This window comes from Mobula hypostoma, assembly GCF_963921235.1.
Source record: "Mobula hypostoma chromosome X1 unlocalized genomic scaffold, sMobHyp1.1 SUPER_X1_unloc_3, whole genome shotgun sequence".
Taxonomy (NCBI): Eukaryota; Metazoa; Chordata; class Chondrichthyes; order Myliobatiformes; family Myliobatidae; genus Mobula; species Mobula hypostoma.
The window spans coordinates 117,501-143,086 of NW_026948167.1; the positions used below are offsets into that span (position 1 = coordinate 117,501).

The 25,586-nt window shown below is 41.4% G+C and overlaps 1 protein-coding gene across 3 annotated transcripts; it reads left to right on the top strand.

Annotated features, from left to right (window-relative positions):
- Positions 1–8,054: 8,054 nt before the first annotated feature.
- On the top strand, positions 8,055–20,353 carry LOC134341395 (homeobox protein Hox-C9-like). 3 transcript variants are annotated; one of them, XM_063039259.1, is made up of 3 exons: positions 8,055–8,107; positions 16,990–17,441; positions 19,575–20,353. In XM_063039259.1, exons 2-3 carry the CDS (start codon positions 17,006–17,008, stop codon positions 19,811–19,813), a joined length of 675 nt encoding a protein of 224 aa, XP_062895329.1. In that variant the 5' UTR covers positions 8,055–8,107; positions 16,990–17,005; the 3' UTR covers positions 19,814–20,353. The 3 variants fall into 3 exon arrangements, with proteins under 3 accessions (XP_062895329.1, XP_062895328.1, XP_062895327.1); XM_063039258.1 differs by having other exon boundaries at positions 8,085–8,130; XM_063039257.1 differs by lacking the exon at positions 8,055–8,107 and having other exon boundaries at positions 16,860–17,441.
- The last annotated feature ends 5,233 nt before the right edge of the window (positions 20,354–25,586 follow it).

A 25,586-nucleotide genomic window follows, 5' to 3' on the forward strand; every position in this document is an offset into this window, starting at 1 on the left:
AATTGTGCGTGAAAAAGAACGTGTGTGTGTGTGTGTGTGTGTAAGTGAGAAAATTCGTACATATCAGTCTGTGTAGAAGAGAGACAGTATAAATCAGTATCCTAGTGTCTATCAGTATGTATATATGTGTGTGTGAAAGAGGGAGTGTGTGTGTGTGTGTGTGTGTGTGTGTGTGTGTGTGTGTGTGTGTGTGTGTGAGAGAGAGAGAGAGAGAGAGGGAGGGAGGGAGATTGCGTGCAGAATGTTTGTGATAGAGGAAGACAGATAATATTCATGTATTTGCGGTCCGTGTGTGCATTTGTGTGTGCGCGCGCGTGTATGTACGGACCTCTGCACGTATATTCAATTGCATTGCATCATAAACTCAATTTATTGTAATGGCTTCGTTTTTTTTATTCCTGCCCCTCCACTGCCATCCTCGCCACCAAAAAAAAACCACAGTACGCTTCTGGTTTGAAACCGATGGTATTTTGACATGGGTGGGATCAGAGGTTTCTGTGGGTGGGAGCAAGACAGATCGAAGCGGATTTAATATTAAAGAGCTCCGAACACCTTCATTTAAGCGTTAGGCAGGTGCACCGGAATTACTCAACGACCTCAGACACAAATATCAGGGACAGGGCCAGCGAACGTTAGAGGTGGATTTTTACGAGTTGAAAAACATGTAACGTGGACAAGAATTTAAAATAATAAAGTAGCGAGAGACACGCAGAAATAGAGGGCGAGAGTGAGTGAGCGATCTCGATGCGTTCGGAGCCTGTCAGATCGGAATGGATTCACACTGCCGGTGCAGAACTGATTATATCGGCAGGAAGTCTGACGCGAGAGACAGAATACGAAAGTATTTTGGATGTATAAACTGGTAAGGTTAATTTGAAGAATTTATTTGGTATGTAACGCATTTTCTATAATTATAGAAGATTGGTTCTATCAATCAATATATGTTTGTATGTATGTGTATATGTATCTATCAATATTTCTAAATGCCTCTCTGTCCATCTAACCGTATATCTCTGTATCCACCTGGTTAAATGTATTTTACCATAATCTATCCATATATTAATCTCAGGCTATTTATCTTTTATCAGGCGCTCTCCATCTAACTATATCTACCTCTCCATCGCAGAACTATCTATCATAACAAACGTTTTTTTATAAATCAATCAATTAATCTCTCTATCCATACATCTATCTGTCTGTATATCTACCTATCTATTCATCCTTCTTTCTATCTCTCTTTTTATCTTTGTGTCTATCTATCTCAGGATATCTTTTTTAATCAGTTGTTGAACTACCCATCAAGCCAATCAGATTTTTCCTATTAATCCTCTCTCCCTCTCTCTGTGTATGTCTCTGTCTGTCTATCCATCTATCTATCTATCTATCCAGCCATCTACTTATCTTTCTGTCTATTTTTCTATCCGCCTATCTATATAGCTATCCATCTGTCTATCATCCACCTGTCCGTCTTTCTATCTATTTATCTATCATATATGTTCTATATTTATCTTTATTTATCTCACCATCGATACACCCCACTCGGTATGAGTATGTGTGTGTCAGCCCGTCAGCTCTAACAGATATGTATATATCTAAACCAATGGTCTATTGCTTTTCACATACCTTGGGAGTTATGTCTTGTAGGTCTAATTGCTTGCAAGTTTGCGTTTTGTTTACAAAAAGATCAATGCATGATTCTGATTTTTATATTTAGACATATTTTTTTCTCTATGAACGCTTCTCCTCTTTCCCATTCCATTCATCCTTCCTTTACGATCTGTACTACCTGAACTTTTATTCCATCTTAATTTTTATATAGGATTGTTTTTTCACGTCTGCAGACTTAAGACGTCTGCGGTCTCTCTCTCCAACACTCTCCACCCACGATCCAACTCTCTCTCTCTTTCTCTCTCTCTCTCGCTCTCTCTCTCTCTCTCTCTCTCGCTCTCTCTCTCTCTCTCACACACACACACACACACACACGCACACAGAAATGTACAATTGGTGTTAAATTTATGTTGACGGTTGCTATTTGCAAATGAGGCTAGAAGGGAAGGGAGAGAGAAAAGAAAACACACACACGCACAGGCTCTGAAATAAGTATATCTTTCGTGTTAAGTTTAAGGTGGCGTTTGCTACGTAAAATGTAGGCGAAAAGGAAGGGAGAGGGGTACACACACACACACACACACACATACGTACAGACACACACACACACGCACCTGAATATCCTTATTTCGCCCCCCCCCCCCAACTCACACACACACACACCCTTACGCAGCTGAAACGTGGTGTAGGTAGTTTACTGTTGTTGGGATTAAAAGTGAAGACGCCACAACAAAAAACTGCCTTTATCACGTCAGTTAGTTTCCAGCTTGGGATCCGTGGAGGCCAGGGGCCCAGCGACCGACGCAGCAGCGGAGAATGAGAGCAAGACGGCTCGCCATCGCTCCGCGAGGGACTAAGACACTGTTCAGAGGAGAATCTTAATCTGAAATGTGTCTAATCTCTCTTCAACATTCTGTGTGTGTGTGTGTGTGTGTGTAGATCCAAAAGTGCAGGAACGGAGACAAAAAAAATTTGAAATAATTTGCGTCGCCAAGATTGAATCTTCATTTGATTTTATCTTAACTTTAGCTTATACATTGACTAAAGGTAAAACTAATTCATACACGTGCATATAGACCTGTGCGAGTTACATATCTCTGGAGTCCTTTTAAATTAAATGTATTAACTTTGCCCTTGACGTTACGGCTTTCTTGTGTCTGTATCGAAAAGCCGCTTCCCAATAGCACATCAAACATTGATCAGGGAGTGATGAGAAGAGCGAGGATAACCCCGCGTATTATTGATTTTGGTTTTTTTTACTCTAGTGTTGTTTAAAAGAGAAGCAGTTTCGAAATTTTCCTCTGGCCGTGAGAGATTCAGAGAGCCTCCGCAGGCACTGTGGTGTTTATGATACTTCTCTGACTGTTTTTCTTCCGCGTTCCGTTTAACCTCAACCACTTAAATCAGTTGAGAAATAACGCAGAGTACCTTGAGGTTTCTGTCCTACATCCCCCAAGTTTTGAACAACTGTTAACAGAATGACAACTGTGCCATCTCGTTCCAGTTTACCCGACTTCCGTAACAATATAGCATTTTGTTAAAATGTTAAAATTTTTAACTTGTTATTTAAAATTAATTTTATATCAGCAAAACTTACCTATACTAGTCTTTATACATGCAAATAATTTATACATTATAATATATATAGATGGCTAGATGGATAGATAGTTACGGTGTTATGTGCAACGAAACAAATCAGTGTACTATATATATATAAAGCTTATTTATCTATAACACAATTACGTTTTGTTTTTCAAGTTTATCTACGCTATTACATGCATTTTGCTGATTTTAGCCTTTGTTTCATTAGTTTAATTGATTATTAATTAAAATGCATATATTTAACTTAATATGTTAAAGCCTTGGATTTTGCTATGCTATGGTCATTTGTAAATGATATTAAGCTTTGTAATATAGTTTCATTACATATAAATCTAAATTTTATATAAAAACTTAAACGTTATATGTTAAGTAGTATACTTTAAATGTCATTACATGTTCACGTAAACCGTTATATAAGATAAAATACACGTGCCATTGTAAATTAAGGATTATAATATATATTAATCTAATTTTTATATAATTTAAATGTCATATATTAAATCTTGTATTTTAAATTTCGTTCATGCTTAAATACATTTTATATAAATTAAAATCCACAGATCCTTTTAAGGTTTATAATATATCACATTAATCTGAATTTCAAGCTGCATATACTAAATTTCATTTTGTAACTCATGTAAAGGTTTATAAAACAGAATTTATTTTATATTTTGTTATATTTAATTTAAATCTGTAAACGAACAATGTTTTCTTTGTGAAGTTTAATTTGTGAAGCGTTATCTGAACATAAAGGACAAAATGCAAAGTTTAATGTGTGGTTTTATTGAAGTTTAAGATACTTAAATATTTATATACATATATATGAAGAGTAATATTGATACATATTAAAATATATTAATATATAGTTTAAGGCTTTGAATCATAAGCCAAGCTTAATATATAGTTAATTTATATATGTTATATTAACCTTCATATCTTGTTTCTCTGTTTATTCAAATAATTTGATGTCTTAAGCTTTATACAATAATGTTTAGAAATTAAGCGTCCCATTAATTATACATTCTATATTTAATTAAGCCTTACACCAATTGATTTGATTACTTACTTTAAAAAAACGTACACAACGCTTACACCGAGCTGCACTCTTTCTACGTCCCGCCAAAGACTTTTTGTTTTCATTTTACTGTGGAGCGAGCAAGGTTGAATTTGTCATCTTGTGTGTGGGTGAAGAAAGAGGATGAGTTGGAAATAAACGGTGCATGATTGGGAAAACGGGAGAGCGAAGGGAGGGAGGAAGGAAAGGAGAAAAAAGTGTTGTGAAAAATTGACAATCTGACCAAAGGAGACCATGCCAGCCAAATGGACAAGAGAGTGCGAGAAGAGTAGTTGTAAACTTGAGGGAAGAAGATGCGGCAAAGGAGCAGGGAGATGGGGGAAGGGGGAGAAGAACTTGGGGTTGGCAAAGACTTCCGCACGCATAAGTTCCGGGAGGTAATCGAGGCTAAAACGCTCTCTCTTCCCGACGCGTAACATGATAAAAATGGTATCGGATGTGCGATTATTCCAACCTCATGCATTTGTCTGTGTGTGTGTGTGTGTGTGTGTGTGAGAGAGAGAGAGAGAGAGAGAGAAAGAGATTGTACAGCTTAATCTTTATAATTTAGAGCCAACGATATCTCAACGAATCCTCCAAATTCGGGGCAGATAGACAAATAAAATGCCACGACGAGGCAAACAATCAGATTGCGATAAGAGCGAAGTTGGGGGGGGGGGACCTTTTTTACATTTAACAAGAGCATAGCGCTTTGGAAGCTTCTACCACTTAAACCATTTATCTCCCACTCTTAATTCTTGCGTTTTTAACAGATGGATCATCATGCCAATACGCGAAGTTTAATGCGGACGCTGTATTTTCTCCTTTTCACTTATTTATATATTCATTTGATTAATACACGAAGTAGCGGACGTTGGAACCGCAATGATATTGACGCGATTAAACCAGTACTCGGTAGAATTCTCCGAACGAAAGCAAGATAATATAGTTTTATTTGTAAGTTTGGTCAACTTTGTTAAGTTGGGTGTTTTATGTGTGGATGTTTCAAATTTTCTCATATAGGTCGCTTTCAACTTTAGATTGATACACACGGGTAAACACACACACACACACACACACACACACACACACACACACACACACAATCGTATTGGCTTGATTATAAAAACGAGTCCCTCCGTCTGCCCTTCGTTGTGGCATCAGACGCGTCAGAAGGCGCTCGTTTTAACATTTCATTCACATCTCAAGTCGTTCGCCGGTTCCGCCGAGACTTGAGAGACTAGCGAAGTAGAATTTGAGTGTTTGTTGCTGGCGAGACGACTCGTATCTGTGCGTCGATTGCTCGATCATATTGTAATTCAAAATAATAACGATTTTGTCTGTGTGTGTGTGTGTGTGTGTGTGTGTGTGTGTGTGTGTGTGTGTCTGTTGCGATCCTATATCTGCACTTGTACAGATGTATTTGGGTTTATATTCGAGCCTGTGTATCTGAAACTGCACGCATGCCTTTGTGTTTCTTTTTATGTATACTTGTGATGGTATTACTTAAGTGTCTTTGCCCGTGTATCTGTGTACATGTTTGTTTGTATTTATGCGTACGACTGCAGTTGCCGTGGGTGCACTCGCCTGCTCTAATGTTCCTCTGTGCGTGACTGCATGTGTCACATTTTGTGCGTTTGTGTGTAGGTGTGGGTCGGGGCGGCTGTGTGTATCTGTTTGCATGTTTCAGTATATTTGTTCCTCAATGTATGTGGCATTGCGTAATTTGATTATGCGTCTGTTCTTGTGAGACTGTTGTGCTTGTGTGCGTGTCCGTATGTCTGTATGCGTGTATTTATCATTACGATTGTACGTATGTCTATGTGTATGCTTATCATTATACGTGTGTGTGTGTGCGTGTGTGTGTGTGTGTGTGTGTTTATTATCGTTATATGTCTCTGCTTATGTTTATGTGCGAGAGAAAGTGTATTGGGGAGCTGTGGGTCTTTGTGTGTCGGGAGGGTGTAGATTTGTGTTTATTAATGTCTGTGTGTGTGTGTGTGTGTGTGTGTGTGTGTGTGTGTGTGTGTGTGTGTGTGTGCGCGCGGCTGTCTGTCTGTCTGTTTGCCTGTCAGTTTCTCTGTCTGTGTATGTGTACGTCAACGAATCCGGCAAATTTTTAGGGCAAGTGTACCGGGGAAAAACAAATTGTGAACTGCAGGTAGGTTTGATCCAGGGATGTTTAAGGCGAAGGGATTTTATTTCCTTCCGACCGCGGCTCAGCAGCTTTCTACAGAAGACGCTAAGAAGAAAAGTTGCGACAGAAATGCATGTGGGTGATTTTTGTGCAGTTAGAAATGCTGGTTTGTCATGCTGTGAATTTTCAGGCGAGGTTAACAATTGGGATTCGATTAGGTAATTAGGAATTCTTTATGTATATATTGTTGCGATATTTTAATGTTGACACGCCGGGCTTATTCAGCCGTTTTAGCCTTTGAACGCGGGCTCGAAAAGAGCGTTCTCAGATACGGACGGGATACTGCAATTTCTAGATTTGGAAAGAGAAAGAAAGAGGGAGGTTAGAAGAAGAAGCTGTGGATAGGAGGGTTGGCGAATAGAGAACGGCGAAGAGGGGGAAAAAGAGGACTAACAGAGAGAGAGAAAAGAGCAGAAGACTGTGTGTGTGTGTGTGTGTGTGTGTGTGTGCGTACGAGAGAGAGTGCACGAGAGGGAGAGAGAGGTGGAGAGACTGTTAGAGAGTGAGCAGAGGGGTAGAGAGGTGAGATAGAAATGGGTGATGCAGGGGGAGAGATGTAGATGGGGAGACAAAGAGAGGGAGCCGAACGGGAGAGTGAGGATATCGGTGGAGAAAAAACAGAGGGAGAGGGAGTCACTGACACTCAGCGATATGGAGAGAGGGAGGGAGGGGAAGACATGATGGTGGAAGAGAGGTTAGAGAGAAGAAGGGATGGAAGGTGAGAAATAGAGTGAGAGAGGGGTGGGTCTGACAGCTAGAGGGTCTCGGAAGACAAAATGAAGACAGGGGTTGGTGAAAGGGAGATAGATAGAGAGAAAATTACTGTGTGAGCGCGCGAGAGAGAGAATGAGAGGAAAAAATCACTGCTAGGGAGGGAAATAGAGAAATTTACTGGGAGGTAGATAGATAGTTTAAAAAGATAGGTAAGATAGGTAGATAGAAAGAAAGAAAATAGATAGATAGACAGAAAGAAAATAGATAATAGGTAATAAATAGATGTAGGTAAATTATAGATAATAACTAGAAAGATAGTCGTTTAAAGAAAGAGAGAGACTTACTGAGAGACTGAAGGGAGATTGTGATTTGCCAGGAGAGAGAGAGAGGGACAGATATGGAGATTATTAGATAGATAGATAGATAGATAGATAGGTAGATAGATAGACAAATTGATTGTTTAGATAGATAGTTCGGTAGATAGAGGTGCATGTATAGATAGATGGATAGATAGATAGACAGACAGAGAAACTAGAAGAGAGGGAGGAAATAGAGTTAGAAGCAGATAGATAGAGATGGAGATAGGGAGAGAGAAGGAGAGAGAGGGAGAGGGAGATGGAGAGAGCTAGACAGAGAGAGAGGGAGATGGTGTGTGTGTGTGTGTGTGTGTGTGTGTGTTTGGGGGGGGTGTTGAAATGTCACCAGCAATTATTCAAAATGAATGTCTCTTGTCTCTGAACGCCAGCCCATTAAATTCTCCTGACCCCCCGGACCCGCCTCTTGACGTCTCCTTACGCCAATTCGGCAAGGGCTCCTCCTTTCACACTGCTGCTTAAATCTAACATGTAAAAAGCCACCGACAATCTCGCCTGAGCGCCGAAACGCTAAAGAATTTACCTTGTGGAGAATCGCGCACGGTCCCTCACGTCAAGGTGCGCAAAACTCGACTTTAGAGGTAGGGATTTTTTGACACAGAGAGAGAGAGCGAGAGAGAAAGAGATTATCTAAAAAATATAAATTGGGTCTGTCGGGTGGGAGAATAGGCGCTTATTTTTAAAAGTTGGCTGTCTTCTATGATGGGGGAGTGGTGGAGAGAGAGTGCGCCTGTATATCCTCTCCCCCCCCCCCCCGTATCTGTTTATATCTCTCTACTGTACGCGAACTTATATAATGTGTGTGATTGTGCATCTGTGTGCATGTGTGCACGAGCATATGTTTGAGTGGCTAGGTGTGTGTGTGTGTGTGTGTGTGTGTGTGTGTGTGTGTGTGTGTGTGTCTGTGTGTCTGTGTGTCTGTGTCTCTGTCTGTGTGCCCGTACGTGCGTGCGGTTTAGATATGTGGTTGTGTCTGTCTGTGTGCGTCTGATTGTGTCTAAGCATACCTGCGTTTGTATGGTGAGCTTGTGTGAATGTGTTTTTGTTTGTGTATGTGTGTGTGTGGGATTGTGTGTCCGGCTGTGGAGTACAATATCTGTGTTTATCCGATTGACTATCCGGGTGGGGGTACAGAACCTGTGTGTGTAGGGTTGGGTGTTGGAGTGGGAGGTACAGCATCCCCGTGTGTTGGGGGTTGTGTATCTGGGTGTGGGGTACAGTATTTGTGCATGTGGGATTTTGTGTCCGGATGTGGGGTACAGTGTGTATGTGGGCTTGTGTTTCCGGGTATGCGATATAGTACCTGCGTGCGTGGGATTGTGTGTCCGGATGTGGAAGGGGGTAGGGAGAGCTGTTTGTCCGTGTGCGTGCGCGCGCGGAGAGGGTTATGCTCTTGTCCTGTCAGTGTTCCGCCTCCGCAGCGCAGCAACCTTTTTTCAGGTAAATATTTCAGTTCCTCTACGGCTCAATGGTACCACCACCCTTGTACCTACCCCTTCCCACTCCCACCCCGTCAACACCCGAGCTGGTGGAGTACGGACGCGGCCGGGATGGTGAGTTGAAAAAGGAAATGTGTTTTGTTTTTGTCGTCCTCCTAAGACTGCGCTCACCTCTTATCCCCTCCCCCCCAACTAACTCCCCGCCCCCTCACCACCACCCCCCTCTAGTTTAAGGGCGACATTTGCGGAATCCGGCTAGACAGCAGCGCCTCTGAACTTTTACAGCCTGCAAACTTCACCAGACTATTGAATGGGATCATCCGCCCGCCCCTCCTCCTCGAACTTCTGAAACAAAAACAAAGGCCGCAGCGTCCCACGGACTCGCAGCACCGGCCAGGTGCTCTCCGTGTCTGTCGTCGGAGACGGGGCAGTATAAAAGGCCCCCCGTCTTTACTCTGAAACAGTGTTAAAATCGGATTTGACAATTAGACGGATCATAAAACCTGGGACAAAAGCTTCAGGGAAACTTTTTCGTCTGACTTGTCTCAATCCCAAACTATTTTGATTCTCTCTCTCTCTCTCTCTCTCTCTCTCTCTCTCTCTCTCTCTCTCTCTCGCTCTCCTCTCCCTTTCTTTGTCTCCCCTCTTTCTCCTTCTCTCCATCTCGCTCTCTCACACTCTCTCTGTCTCTGTCTCAGGCACATTCTGCCCTGCTCTGCCCCTCGCGTTTTATCGCAATTTATTTGTCTATCTGCCTCGTACTTTCTCTGTGACCGTGACACAACATTGAGCGTAGTTTTGGTTTTGCATTTGTACTACTTTAGTGTATTTGTGTGTGAATGATCCATCTGGGTGGCACGCAAAACAGAAGTTTTCACTCGATTCATATGACAATAATAAACCTATTCCAATTCCGATTGATCTCTCTCCTTCCCTCTTTCTCTCTCTCCCCCACCTTCTCTCTCTTCTCACTCACACACACCCAAGTGAGTGCTCTACTCTCCCCACCCCCTCCATAAATTGATGAATTTGGGTAAAACGGCGCAAGGAAGCGTGAATCGCTGTGGATTCAAGGTGAATCATTCGGGAGTGCGTGAATGTACGAGACTTTATATAGTTACAAATGTCTCATGGTGTTTCCGCTGATACTTATTACAGTGGTATATCTATTTCATGCATAGATAAACATAAATATTGTTTGAAATTTGAAAACATGTCTGTATATAGATACATCTAATAGTTTGGGAATGTGCTGTTTAAATTTTGTGATACATTAGATAGACTGAATGGACGAATTACTTAATTGAATACTCTCGATGAAAAGAGATAGATTGGTGCTTTGCTAAATGTTTCGGTAGATGATTCGGTTACATATACCTTCCAAAATAAATAAAAAGATGCAGAGAGAGAGAGAGAGAGAGAGAGAGAGAGAGAGAGAGAGAAACAGATAGATGTTTAGATAGACAACTAGATAGATTATAGGTAATAAATAGATGGATATTATAAATTATATGTAATACATAGAGGCATAAATATATAGATTCATAAATTGATTTTACGTAATCAATAAGTAAATAGAGATAGATTACTGATAATAAATAAGAAGATAGCTGCATGAATTGTATATGGTAAAGGCAGAAGACAGATAAATAGATGCCGATATACACGCACATGCATACAAAAGGGTTTATTTTCGCATGTAAAGCTTGCGTCAATGAAAATTGTTACATTCGTCATCAAAATTCTTTGAATATTTAAAGTTCTGTGTGTGTTTGTGCGTGCGCGCGTATATGTTTTGTGCACTTTCCCCCGGGAAGATATGAACTATAGATGTGAATTTTCATTGAACGTGTTTTGATGTTTTTGGACTTTTTGTGTAGATTTCAAATGTTTTATGTTCTGCTAAAATTATCTACAATGATCGATGTTTGTGTCAATGTGGTTTGATACGCATTGTGTTTTAACTATATAATTTGCAAATGCACGATATTGTGCCAGATTACTTGTGGTTTACTGGATGTACAATGTATGCCAACATGATGTGGTTTGTGAAATGAAGATAGAGACCGGTCTTGGGAATTGTTGACATTTTGTGTGCGCTGGTTGCTTATTTGCTGCGGTTTGGTGTTGACTCCATGACTTTTATGTTGAACCAAATACACGCTTTTATTTTCTCTATTTAGTCTCTTGCGTTTCTGATTCCCTTTCAAATGTGCGCACTGCTGAGTACTTTAGTGTTTTTCGCCCACGGAAACGAGATGGCGAAACCCCCACAGCTGTATTTTTACCGGAACGATTTCCTAATCCTTGGCACTGCGTTCATGTGCGAAAGAAATGGGATTCTGATGGGAGATGAGGCGTTTCTGTTTAGCCTAACCGTGTCTGTCTGACTTTCTCTCTATCCATCTCTCTCCCCCCTCTCTCTCACCCTCCCTCTCTCTCTCTCCCTCTCTGTCTCCCTCTCTATCTCCCTCTCTCTCCCTCTCCCTCTCTCTCTCTCTCTGTTACCTATCTCAATCTGATTTCGCCTTTTCTTTATCTCTATGTAATTTTCCCCAAATCTGCCCTCACATGTTTCCACCTTTTTGTCTCGCTTTGTATGTTCATCTATTTTTCGTCTTTCTGACTAATTTTCCCCATTTCCTCTGTATATCCTTCCTTGGAGCCCTCTCATTCTGTCTCGCCCTGCGCTAATTTACCCTAATCTGATTATGGCTTTACTTTTCATTCCTCTCCTCATTTTGATTCAGCTATCATCTTCTGCGTCAAAGTTTTACAATTTCCCATTTACTAATTCTCTCTCAGCTTTATTGATCACACTATTTATGTTATTTAATTTTAATTACTTCTGTTTAATTTTCCATTAACATATATTTATCTCTCTCCCCAACTAATTTTTTTCTTTCACTCTTTTATATTTTCTGCTGCATCTATCTAATCTATTCTCTCTCTATTATTCAATCCCCTCGCTGTTAAGATTCATCTGTTCTTCAAGCGCTCCATTACCCCATTTTCAACGATAAATACTTTACCTCTCTTTCTCTATTTGTATTTATGACTATATCATTTAATCCCCAACCTACACATCCACGTTTCTCAACCTTTCTATCAACCTATTTCTATCTATATTTTTACCCTTTTCTCCATTTCTCTATCACACAATTCCCCACCATTTTTGAATAGTTGATTCTTAATCTCTCTCTCTTTCTTTCTCTCGTTGGGCTGCTACTTATATTTACCCCTATATTTTACTCCATTTTATAATTTATATTTATGACTCACTAAGTCCTAAACTCACACCCAACCTATACCCCTTGTTTCTCGACCCATCTGTCGTCATTTTTATTTATATTTTTTCCTCTTTCTCCATTTTTCCAAATTTTATCGTTTGTGCGGAGATCTATTCCACTGTTCTATTTATATACATCTGCTTCTCAATCTCTCTGTCGCCCCATTTCCAATCATTTATACTTTTGTATCTCCATTGCCCCTTTTCTATCTCTTCTATTGTGGCTGTGTCTCCAACATATAATTCCACATCCTCCTTATATCGTTGATTCTCAATCTCTCTATAGACCATTTCTTTTTTTTTATTTTTACAACTTTCGCTATTCCTGTTTTTCATTTTTTTCTCTATTTATGACTCCCTATCACTTAATTCCGCCACCTTCTTTACACCCCTCTGTGTCTCAGTCTCTCCGCCCCTTCTGCACTATTTCCAATAATTTATATTTTACCCCTTTCTATTTCTTCCCTTAGTGTTTATAATTTCTCCTTCTCTCTGTCTCTCTTTCACGTTCGGCACATAATCCCCACTCTACTTATACCATTGTTTCTCTATCTCTCTATTTCTCTGTCTCCCAATTTCCAAGCATTTATATTTCACATATTTCCATTTATTTCCTTAGTTTTTTTCATATAATTCCTATTTATAAAGCTCTCAATTCCTTTACACAATTTCCCACCCTGCTTCTCCGTCGCCCCATTTCCAGTAACGTAATCTTTTCCCCCTGTTTATATAGTCTCTACTTATGACCCTCTGTCATTTCACTCACTCTGCTTATATATCCTTGTCTCTGTGTCGCCCCATTTCCAGTAATTTATATTTTTTCCCCTTCTATCTATGATTCTTTCCTCCCTTTTATATAATTTCTGCTTATGATTCTACACTTAAACCCCCTCGCTAATTGCAATTTTAAACTGTGTTCCTCAATCGCCCTTTCCCCCCTGCCCTTTATTTGTCTCTCCCATTTATATCTTCAATATCTCTTTCGCCTAGTTTCCAGCAATTTATAGCTTTTTTAAAAATTTCTTATTATTTCTTTCCCTTTCTCTTTTTTCATTTCTATTTATGTCTCTTTCCTCATCCTATTTATCTCCCTTTCCCATTCTCTCTATTGCTCTAGTTTCCATTTATTTCCCTTCTCCCATTCCCCACATTTTAGTTCTCTTTTCACATTCTCTCTATTGCTCTAACTCCTAGTAATTTATATTTCTTTTCCTTTTCCTTCCTTCTCGATTTTCTATCTAGGGTTTCGCATCGTCACTCAAATTCCTTTGTCTGTTTTCACATCCAGCGCACTAGAATTCAACTCTCCATTGCTTGAGTTCCAATTATGTTACATTGTATCTATTTCCCTCTTTTTTTCTCCTATCTCTATTTTACATTTTTACCTTCTACCACTTAATTTCCTGACCCATTTACAAATTTATTCTCCATTTCTCTGTATCCTTCTCCCATTTTCCCACTCTTGCATATTTTATTATCATCTCTATTTTCACTTCTTGCCCAATCTTTGTTTGCATTTTCTATTTGGAGATCATTCTCTCACTATAACCTTCCCCTCCTACTCTATTTATATTTTCTTTCTCATTCCAAAATTATCTCTTCGCTCTGCCCCACTATTTTGTTATCCACTGATCTCCTTTTCCCCCAGCTTCCTATTTACATTTTCTATTTACAATTCCCTCTCCATCGCTATTTACGCCTCTTTATCACCTACGTCTCCTGACTCCTTATTTATTTTCTCTCTACATATCATTTCCCTTTGTCTATTTACATTTTTATATTCATCTCTCCCTATCACCGCTTCATTTCTATATTAAGTGTCTATTTATCTGTCGTAGTGACTCATTTGTATGTTCCTCAGCTTCTCTTTCTTTCCCCACTTACCAATTAATGCTTTCAGTTGGAGACATAAGATACTGCAGATGTTAGTATCTGCAGCAACAAATATCCTTTTGATTATTGAATTCTTTTTGTTACGTTGACTTTATGGTCTTTCTGATTTCTCCTTTTTATCAACAGTGCATGCGCATGTTTTCCCTTCACAGTCTGTCCGTTTACTAATACGTCCCTGTATATCTTTCCTGTATATTGTATATTCTCTCTTTCTCTCTCTGTATTTTCTCCACTTCTCCCCCTGTCCCACCCACTCTTAATTTTCCGCTTTTGCATTTTTACATTAAATTCATGTTTCTCACTGATCGCCATAGTTAGTTCCTTCTCTCGTTTCCCTGTCAATATCCTTGCCCTTAACGTTCTCCCTGTTTACATTTCGTGACTTATCACTCCATCTCCTTGGCATTTAACATTGTTAAATTTTTAAGTACCCCCCTTCATGCAACTGCTTGAACAACTTGAACTCGTAAAAGAACCTGATTTCCATCGCCTCTTTATTTTTTGTCTCGTCGTTCGCCTGTTTTACCCCAATCGGATCATTTGCATCTTTAAACTGTCAACCTTACAACTTTGCTTCGCGCTGTGCGCCCAGTAACTTTGATCGTTTAATACGTTTAATTTCCTATTCATTCTCTCTCTATCCATCTATCTCTATCTCTCTATCTACCTATCTCTCTTTCTCGATCTATCTATCTAACTCTAGGTTTTTCTTCCCGGCACGCAGTTGGAAGGAAATCCTTTGTTTGATAAATGATAACATCCAGTCGCTCTTGAGAGGGACGAACCCGTCTAATTGTTTAAAAACTAGCATTCATCTATCGCTTGATAAACCTTGACTTCTCTCTCTCTCTCTCTCTCTCACACACACACACACACACACACACACACACACACACACACACACAACTTCCTGTCTGATTTATAACCCTACCCCTTCCTTCCTATCCAACAGCAGGTTATTGCAACTGAATGATCTTGTTTGCGGTGAATTCGTTATTAAATATGGAGCCTTATTTCCCAGAACCGTTGATCGATCTTATCACTTAGAGGGGAGGCTTCTGAAGAAGGAGCGGGCAGGCTGTTACACTGTTTTATGTTGAAAAAAAACTGTTTCGGCCTGCGATTTACTTGGGAGCGATGGGGGTAAAATTGTTGGCTTGCTAATCGGCCCTCGAGATTTGTTTTCGTAAATTGGAAGTCAACTGATTGTGTTTGATGTAGGGCCTGTGTGTGTGTGTGTGTGTGTGTGTGTGAGAGAGAGAGAGAGAGAGAGAGAGAGAGAGAGAGTCTGTGTGTGTGTGTATTTGTGTCTGTGTGTTTGTGTGTTTGTGTATTTGTGTGTGTGTATGTGTGTGTGTGTGTGTGTGTGTGTGTGTGTGTGAGAGAGAGAGAGAGAGAGAGAGTCTGTGTGTGTGTGTGTGTCTGTCTGTGTACGCCTGTGTGTTTGACTGCTGGGGTTATTTTCCACAGTGGAATCAATGTTCGCAGGATATAAGCAGATGCGATGTAGGACTAAACATCTGGTACTACCAAAATGTTTTTCAAAGAATATTAATTGTGATCAAATATTTGCAACAGTGTTCACTTTCACTCTTCCTCTCCCTCTCTCTCTAGTTTCCTTAATTTATTTCATCCTAATTAATCTTTACAACTCTAAGCATCCATCTATGTATCTATCCAGCTATATATTTATCTATAATATATCACTTATTTTTCACTCATTTATCTCACTCGATCTATCTCTCGACTCTTCTATTTAACTATCTTTCTATCTCTTTCTATCTGTCTCTCTAGTTACCTATACACACCTGCAAATACAATTATAATGTTAGTTTTACAACACGCAACTCTCGACATTCATTAGACAAATAGGGCTAGACATTTAAAAATATGGATAACGATATATTTCAGAGGAATTCGACATCATAAAAACTTTATTGAAATAATTTCTTTCAAAAAAAATCACATGCACAAATATATAGTCACTTCGTAGATAGAAATTTGGACCGAATGCTTGCTTGTGCAGTCAAATAATCTGGGGTTATGAGAAATTATGGAGCATGGATTTAATTTAGCAAGGGGAAGGAAAGGATCTGGACTGTCAAGACAGAATGACTATAATTATTCTGTCAAGGATCCGGAAGGCGAATTTTAACAGGGCTTTCGAAAAAAGAAAATCTGCAATCGTTTCAAATAATGATCCGAGGGCGTGCAACCGCTATGATAATAAAAAGTTGTATCTATTTCAATTCAACTCATTACCTTCCCAGTCTCTGACCGTTTTTTTAATTAAAATTAAAGCACGTTATTTCACTGTTGGGACTCGTAGAAAAAGCGTTAACGCATTCGGGAAAACCCCTCGTGTCCTTTTATCTCTCCTTCTCTGGCGACGCTGGGGGAGAGCTGGTGGATCGGGGAAAGGGGGTGTTAGAGAGAGGAGGTGGTGGTGGCGGGAGGGAGGATGGGAGGGGGCAAAAAAATCCATGCAATCACGTGGTCTTCGGAGACCCAATGAGTTCTCACCCATCCAAACATACACACAATCACCTGCTTTGGTGTTTGTGTGTGTGGGAGAGAGAGGGAGAAAGAGAGGGAGAGTGGGAATGTAAAAACGTTTTGTGAGTGTGCGTGTGTGTGTGTGTATGTGTGTGCGTGTGTGTGTGTGTGTGTGTGTGTGTGTGTGTGTGTGTGTGTGTATGCATGTGTCTATGCGTGCGTGCGTGAATGTATGTGCGTGAATGAGCTGTTCGCGCTTTGATACCGGGTGATATGAGCAGCGGCGGCGCTTTGAACAGTTACTACATCGATTCTCTTATAAGCCATGACGGTGAGGATATGTACACGGGCAGGTTCGGAACGCCGACCTCTCACCCGACTGCGCCACTGATGGGTGACTGTATGGATCTCCCGGCGCCCTGCTCCTACTCCGCCGCGCCGAGAGCACCCAGCTTCACCAACTCCTGGGCCCCGAGCACGGTGCCCAGCGGGGGCATCTACCACTCCTACCCCCACCAGCCACACCTCGTCCCCGACTCCAGATGCGCACGCCCCTGGCTGGAGCCGCTGCCGGGCGCCGTGTCCTTCCACGGGTTCCCCGGCGGCGGCCGGCCCTATTCCATGAAACCGGACTGCGTGGCCGGCGCCGGGTCGGCTGCGAGCGACGGGCGCTGCTTCGCCGACTACCTTTACGGCTCTCCCACCGACAGGGTAGCGCAGTGTGTCGGCGCGCCGGATGCGAGGCCCAAGGAAGACAAAGCGGAAATCGACCCGAGTAAGTTTCCCACCCATCCCACCTCCCCTCCTTCCCCCTTCCCCCACCACCATCCCTCCAAAATCTATTCCAGAACCTTACCCCACCCCACTCCCGCCCTAGCCACCAACCATGTTTAATGAATCAAGTTTACAGACACGCGTTCCCTCCTCTTTCTCCCGAGGTGAAATAACGTTTTCAATCTGGTTGAGAGGGGTGTGTGTGTGTGTGTCTGTGTTGGGGAGGGGCGGGGGTTGGTGAGCGCTAGCCGGGAAGTAGGAAGTGTTTATCGTTGGGGCGAAGCTGCCGGGGAGGAAAGAAGGCGTTGAGCCCACACGGACCCTCTCCTTTGGGGTGTGTTGGGGGAATGCTGTCTTTGGGTTATTGGGGTGGGTACAATGTTTCTTGTAGAACACTTAGCACTGGGTCTTGAGCTTATGGGCGATGTGGTTAGGGTTGTCTTTGGGTTAGGGGTGAGTACAGTGTTTAGTGTAGAATTGTTGTCCCTAAGTCTTAAAACATTAGACAGCAGGTGGTGTAGCCTTGGAATTGGGTCTGAGCAGTTGTATAGAAAATTGAATAAAAATCAGAATTAGGTTCATCATCACTGGCATCAGCTGTGTTGTATTGCGGCAGCAGTACAGCGCAATCCATAAAAATCACACTGTTACAATAAATAAATAGAGCAAAAGGGAAATAGTGCAGTGAAGGCAGGTGTATGCATGTGAGCGTTTGTGTGAATATTTGTGTCTGTTTGTGTTTGGGTGTGTGTTTGCATGTGTGAAGGAGAGCGAGATAAGGGGGAAAGTGGGATACTCTACATACAGGTATAGAGAGAGGAAAGAACAGAGGAGAAGGGAAGATAGAGACGGGTGGAGATAGGGAATGAGTCAGAAAGAGAAGAGAGAGAAAGCCGGGATAGAGGTAGAGGTAGAGAGAGGGGAAGAGGTGATGGACAGAATGGAGAGATGGAGAGACGGGTTGGGGGAGAGGCAGAGATGAGGAGTGTGATGCAGAAAAATAAAGAAGCTGATCCTTTTTTAGGAGGGGTGAGAGAGAGGGAAAGGCGGCAGGGAGGGGAAAGTGAGAAGAGGATCAGAACATATGGGAAAGAGATAACGATAGACAGTAAGGGAATGAGAGAAAATGATAAACAGAGCACTCGGAGGATAGACAGAGGGAGAAATTAGACGTCCACGGTATAAAAGCTAATATATCTGGTTAAGTCACTATTTGAAAAAAAAAGAACAAAACTGGGCGGTATTTTAATTATAAGTTAGTATAGCAAAATGTTTCTTTATTTTGCCTCGAAACGTATAAAAAGTGCGCCTTAAACAAAAGTCAAATGGATTTTGAAAGGGGCAGAGGCTTTGAAAATGACTTTACTTAAATCCTTTATTTTAGAGTGTCTGCCCTGGGCCAACATTGTTGATTCTACACCACAGCCTCCAGTGCCTGTTCTGTGAACTGCCATTATGTTAAAAAGAAACCCCTCAGCCCTCCCTAGTACCAATTAAATTCCGCTCGATCTTCCGAAATTATATCGCCGCAACGGCAGCAAGAGGCGTAAACTTATAAAATTAGATTAAGAAGCTGGGGGTCCCACTAACCCGAATTCTAACCCTAACTCTAAAGGGTGAGATCAAATTTTCAAGCAAATTCAGGGAGAGGGGAGTTGGGGTTAGGTGGAGACAGACAGACAGAGTGGAGGGGCAAGTGATATTTTTATAGGGAGACTAGAGGAGGGAGAAGTGAGACGGGCAAGTGTTTAAGGAAAGGGGAGGTAAAATTAACATATGGTAGGGAGAAAGAGAAGGGAGGGAGAGGAGAAGAGAAAGTGGAGGAGAGAAGAGAAGAGAGGAGCGAAGAGAGGAGGGGTGACAGGGAGAACGAGAGTAACCGAAGTACAGAGGGAGAATCAGAGAGTGAAAGAGGGAGAGAGAAAAAAGAGGGATGTGAAAAAGAAAAGCAGAGAGAAGGAGACGGGGAGACGAGAAGGAGAGGGCAACAGCATAGAGAAACGGGGAGAAAAAGGGGGCAGATGTTTGGGATTTGGGGATGGGGTGATTCTTGTCATCGTGGTGACGATGCGCGCGGTTTTCATTTGAAAGTAAATTCCCACCCGCACTCAATCCTCATTTCACACCGCTACAGGTAATCCGGCCGTGAATTGGATACATGCCCGGTCGACGCGGAAAAAGCGTTGCCCTTACACAAAACACCAAACGTTGGAGCTAGAGAAAGAATTCTTGTACAATATGTATTTAACCAGAGACCGACGCTATGAGGTCGCTCGTCTCCTGAATCTCACCGAGAGACAGGTCAAAATATGGTTCCAAAACCGGCGGATGAAGATGAAAAAAATTAATCGCGAGAAAACCGAAAAAACTTAACGTTTTCGGTCATTTTTCTTAAGCCTCGTGGCGTGGACTGGAAGGAAAATCAAAGCAAAAAGGAAGTCATTTTTCAGCATAGAAACATTTAAAATTTTTCTTCTCACTGGATCCGATCCCAGAGCAAAAACTCAGACGTTCACCCCACCCCCTTCTTTTGAAAGGTTTATATAATTTAACAAAACGTAAGTTTTAGTTTGAAAAGATTTTCGTTTAATATTGTATAAATTGTACAATAATTATTGTCACCGTGGTAAGGTTGTACAGAAGGAAATATGTCTTTTTTTTTGTAAAAATATTTCGGAGTAATTTGATGTGGTCATGTGTCCATTTGTGATGTCACATTTCGATGGCTGTATATTAAGTATTTAAATATATTTCAGACTGGACAGAACATGCTTAACTCTCTTTTTTTGAGGGAGGGGAATAGGTTTGTTTAAATTATACGCATAAACAACACCGAGCGCTGAGTGCGGGCGTCTTTGAAGTTGAAAGTAAAATACACTTAAGACATAGTTATACGGACACACACCTGTGACTGCGCAAACACACACACACAAAGTAGTTCACCTATACATTCAAGCTCGCGCGCACATACTCTCACAAACGTGCCAACTCTCAGACACAAACACATCCCTTATACACTCACCCACATGGGCACATTAATTCATACATGCACATTAACACACAGACATGCCATCTCTCTCTCTCTCACACATACTCACACACACATACACACACACACATATAGACATGCACATACTATTCATACACAATCTCTCACACCCATACTCTCTTTTCCTCTCTGTCTCTACCTCGTCTCACACACAGACAAATTCATTTACTTTCCCGTTATACAATTTAAAAAGTCAAGTTCCAAACGTAATCAAGAAGCATCCATACAGAGAAAAATAAACCTTTATTAAGACATTGCAAGCTCATTACATTTCATTAACACTGGCACAGACGTTGATTTGACTATAATAATCGAATTAATATACAACTTGCATCTGTTAATTGGTTTACAATTGTCCCCCGATCCTAGATAATTGAAACAGTGCAAACTAAAATGCACTCTTGCCGCTACCAAACACTCATAACATCTCTGTTGTCAAGATGAATTGTCTGTTGTTTTGGAATCGCTCCCTCTCCCTTCAAGCTTTGCATAGCAACTATATTTGTCCCTTTCTCGCCCTTCTCTCTCTCTCTTTCTCGCTCTCTCTCTCTCTTTCTTCCCCCCCCCCCCCCTTTCTCCGCCTTTTATATGTCTACTGAAAATCAACAAACGCCACAAAATAGAAGCGGGAAAGGCGCGTTGGTATTTTTAAAAACTAAAACGCTTGCAGGCGAGATATGTCCCGCTGAAAAGAATCAGCGTGAATGGGATTTGGAAGATAGGTAGATGTGCGAGTCAGTCCGTTTTGCAAGTGCATTTATTTGTATATTTGTGTGTGTGTTGATATGGTGTGATAGATAGATAAATATATACATGGATGCATATATCTGATAAATGGATATAGCTGATAGAGAGCGAGAGATCGATAGATACAGAGGAAACACAGAAAAATTGCTGTATAATTGGATAAGGAGAGAAATATATCAAGAGTTAAATGATATATGACGAAAAACACGTGAAAATCAGTTCGAATTTACCAATAGGAGGATGCATATATCAGAAATATTCAGATCTATTTTGCATTTGGAAGACGATTGTGTAGACTCTGGTAACTCCGACCTTCATGTGAACGGGGACACTGAGAAATAATGGTTGTATGTGTGTGTGTGTGTGTGTGTGTGTGTGTGTGTGAGAGAGAGAGAGAGAGAGAGAGAGAGAGAGAGAGAGGGCGAAGGAGGGAGAGAGAGAGAGACAGAGTCATTACTTCATGTTACACTCTTCGTAAAATTCATAAAGGTAAATAAGTATCGTTCATAGACTTCCAAAATGTAAACAGTCGGTAAACGAGAGAGAGAGAGAGGAAGGAGTGAGAGTGAAAGAGTGAGTGAGTGAGTGACAGAGAGAGGGAGAGAGAAGACTGGTCTCAGGAATTAAAGGGAAGTATTTACAACCGCCAAACACATCCCACTGGCGCAGAGAGATACGAGGGTTATGGACAATTGCAGGTTCAATTCAAATAAATGTTACTTCAAGCGACTCTCTCCTCTGTGGATGCGCTTATATATTCGGGGAGAGCATGGGATGAGATGGTGTATTTGGGTGGGGGCTCGAAGGTGCGGCTGATTTTATTTGGCAGTCAAACAACTCGCCACTACTATTTTAATTTGATGTTTACCAATTAATTCGTTCTAGCCAGCCAGTAGTCTGAAGTTCAATATATGAGGACAATTATATCTTAGAGTTTTGAACTAAATCCACAGCCCCGTGTGCCAATGGCCTCCTGTGTATGGGTGTATTCGTGTGTTACTCTATGAGCTTTTGTGTATTTGTACTTGTGTGTGGGAGTAGAACTATCTGTCTTTGCTCGTGGTGTTGGCGTCAGTGTGAATGTGTGTGTGTGTGTGTGCGCGCGCCCGCGCTTGTGAGACAGAGAATCTCTGTGTAAGAGAGAAAGAGTCGGTATGTGTGCATCCGTATGGTGCGTACGCGTGTGCGAGATTGTATGTGTGTGTTGTTATACACATATATCTCTATGTTGTGTTTATCTGTGTGCTTTCACCTATATTTATCTGCGACCGTATCGATATCCGCATTGTGCGCGTGGCTACATTTTTATATGCAGTACATAATGTATGTGAATGTTTCATGAGTGCTTTTCCATATTGCGCACCTAAATAAGAGCATGTGCGTTTTTAAAATTGTTTGTTTCTGTATTTGTGTGTACCACTATCTATCTATGCATATGTACACATACTCCGCGTTCTTTTATGCGTGCGTTTCTGAACGTTTGTAAGGATATTCTTGTGTAAATATGTATATGTTTTCCTACTAACGGTAACTGTGTGTGTTTGTTTGCCCGCGTATCTACTTTGCTGCGTGTGCTTGCGTGTGAGTCCGTGCTTGTGTCAATATTTGTGGGTTTGTCTGTTTTATCTCTATTCATATAGCAAAATTTCTATTTGTGAGTTCGTAAGAGAAGAGAGATGAGGAGAGAATTTTTTATATACACCTATATGTTTAGTTTGGTATCTTTGTGTGCGAGAGAGAGGGGAGAATGGGAATGTGCTTGTTTATATACTTCTATGTCTACCTAATTCTGTGTGTGTGAGAGAGAGAGAGAGAGAGAAGTGAGAATTTGTTTCTATATCTGCATGTTTACCTATTTAACCGAGAGAGAGAGAGAGAATGAAAGTGTGTTTGTAGGTGTATAGTCTGTTTCGCTACTTAACTGTGTGAGAGAGAGACAAAAAAAAAGATCGAAAGAGAGAAAGGGACACCTAGATTTGTCTAATTATAGATGTGTGGAAGTTATTTGCGTGTATATCAGCATTTATGTCTCAGTGTGCCTGAGTCTATCTGCGTTTGTCAATTTGTCAACGTGTGTGTGTGTCTGTCTGTCTGTCTATCTGTCTGTGTGCCTCTCTGTGTATGTTAGTTCATGAAATAGAAAGCGAATTTATGTCACACAGCCATTACCCCCGGCGCTCTGCTCACCTCGTAGCCCGCCTGTAGTTGAAGGTGAAACTCTCCCAAGCCATAAAACGAAGATCTTAAGTAGCGCTGTGTAGAATTCCAAATGACCTTCCATCTCTTAGTTTCCTGTGTTCACACGAAGCAGTTAGGAAACCTGAAGGTATTATCATTCTCACACACACACACACACACACACACACACACACACACACACACACACACACACACACATCTATTTTAAAAGTTTAAAAAAAATTCCGCTTCTTCCCCCCACCACCCCCACCGTGTAAAATTGGGGCTCCTAATTTTGTTATTCTTGGAGAGAGGAATGATGGTGTAGAGGTGTAGGCGCGGGGGGGGGGTGGCGTGGGAAGGGAGGTGAGATCGGCTGAAGATTTAAGTCATTAAATGGCCGTCCTTTCAGATTTGAAGTAAAGAAAGAAAGGGGGGAGATACACAGAAAAGAGAGAAAGAGAGAGAGGGGGGGGCAGAGAGAGAGAGACAAATAGACGGACAGACGGACAGAGAGGGAGAGAAAGAGAGACAGAGAGACACAGACAGAGAGAGAAGGGGGGGGGGAACAACAGAGAGAGAGAGAGAGAGAGAGAGAGAGCGAGAGAGAAGGTAGGTTTCCGAAGTTAGAAGGAAGTATTTACAACCGCCAAACACATCCCCCTGGCGTTCGGAGACACAAGGGTTATAGACAGCCACAAGAGATACAGGCTAGACGTCTGGGTTTAATTATTTTATCGCTTTATGGCGGACTGGGGCACGCAATGTCGTCTAGATTGTTTGTGCGCGTATCGTAAGGGAGCGCAAGAAACGGGGTTGGGGGTGGGGTAGCTTCTAAACCATTCTTGCATTTGTTGGTTTATTGATGAAATTCCTCGCCACCCCCACCCTACCACCGCCCACCATTCCCCCAAAACGGCTAAGGAAAATGCAGCAAATAATCTAAACTCGAGGGTCAACGACGCCCTCCCGTGTATGTATGTGTGTATATGAAAAAGGATTCTGATTCTGTAGGTCGGTGCCAAGACACAAAAATGCTATAAATTACAAATAACTAGTGCGAAAGAGGTATAATAAGGTAGTGAGGTTGTTTTCACGAACCATTCAAAAATCTCATGGCAGAGGACAAGAAGCTGTTCCTAAATCGTTGAGTTTGGGTCTTGAGGCTCCTGTACATCCTCTCCGACGGTAGTAATTAGGAGAGGGCATGTCCCAGATGGTGACTTATCAGTTACTGTTCCAGTGTGTGTGTTTATTTATGTGTGTAATGACTAGATATCTGTTAGTGCTTCAATGTATGTGTTTATGTGTATAAATATATGTGTTTTGAGCATGTGTAGCAACCCCCGACAAACCCGATTAACTCAAACTTAATCGCAGGGCAATTTACAATAACCAATTAACATACTCTGTACGTCTTTGGACTGTGGGAAAAACCCGGAGGACCTGGAGAAAACCCACGCGTTCCACGGAAAGGAAGTACAAACTCCTTACAGAACGGCGCCGGAATTGAACTCCGAACTCCCGAACGCCCCGTGTTAACCTCTTCGCTACCTTGGCGCCCAATGTGTGATGTCTGTGTGCGAGCGCGCTGCGATGTGGATATGTGTGTTTGTGGGTGCATGTATATAATGTGTCGCTGTTAAGCTGCGTCTGTCAATGTTGTAGATATGTGTGTATCTGTGTGCATACCGGCATATGAATGTACGTGTGCATGTCTAAATATATATAAGTGGGTGTGAAGATGCGCGGGGTGTTTACAAGCATGTGTGCATATTACTGGATATTTGTTTACGTGTGTTCTTGTTATTTGTGTGTACAGTTATATATATTTAAACATTTCAATGTATACATATGAATATGTAAGTATGTGTTTTAAGTACTTGCGTGCATATTGCCGGATATTTGTGCATTTGTGCGTTTATTTGTGTGTGGGCGTGCGTGTTATATTTGGGTGTGAAAGTGTCGGTGCATCTGTATGACTTCACGTGTGTGTGTTATAGGTCTATGATATTTACACATGCGTATGTGAATTCGTATGAATACATGTGTGAGTGTCTATAAAGTTCATTTACTTGAATGTGCATAAACTGCTGGAGAAACTCAGCATTTTCGGTATGTTGCTCAAAATTTCCAGTACCTGCAGAATCTCTTGTGTCCCCGTATTTGGAT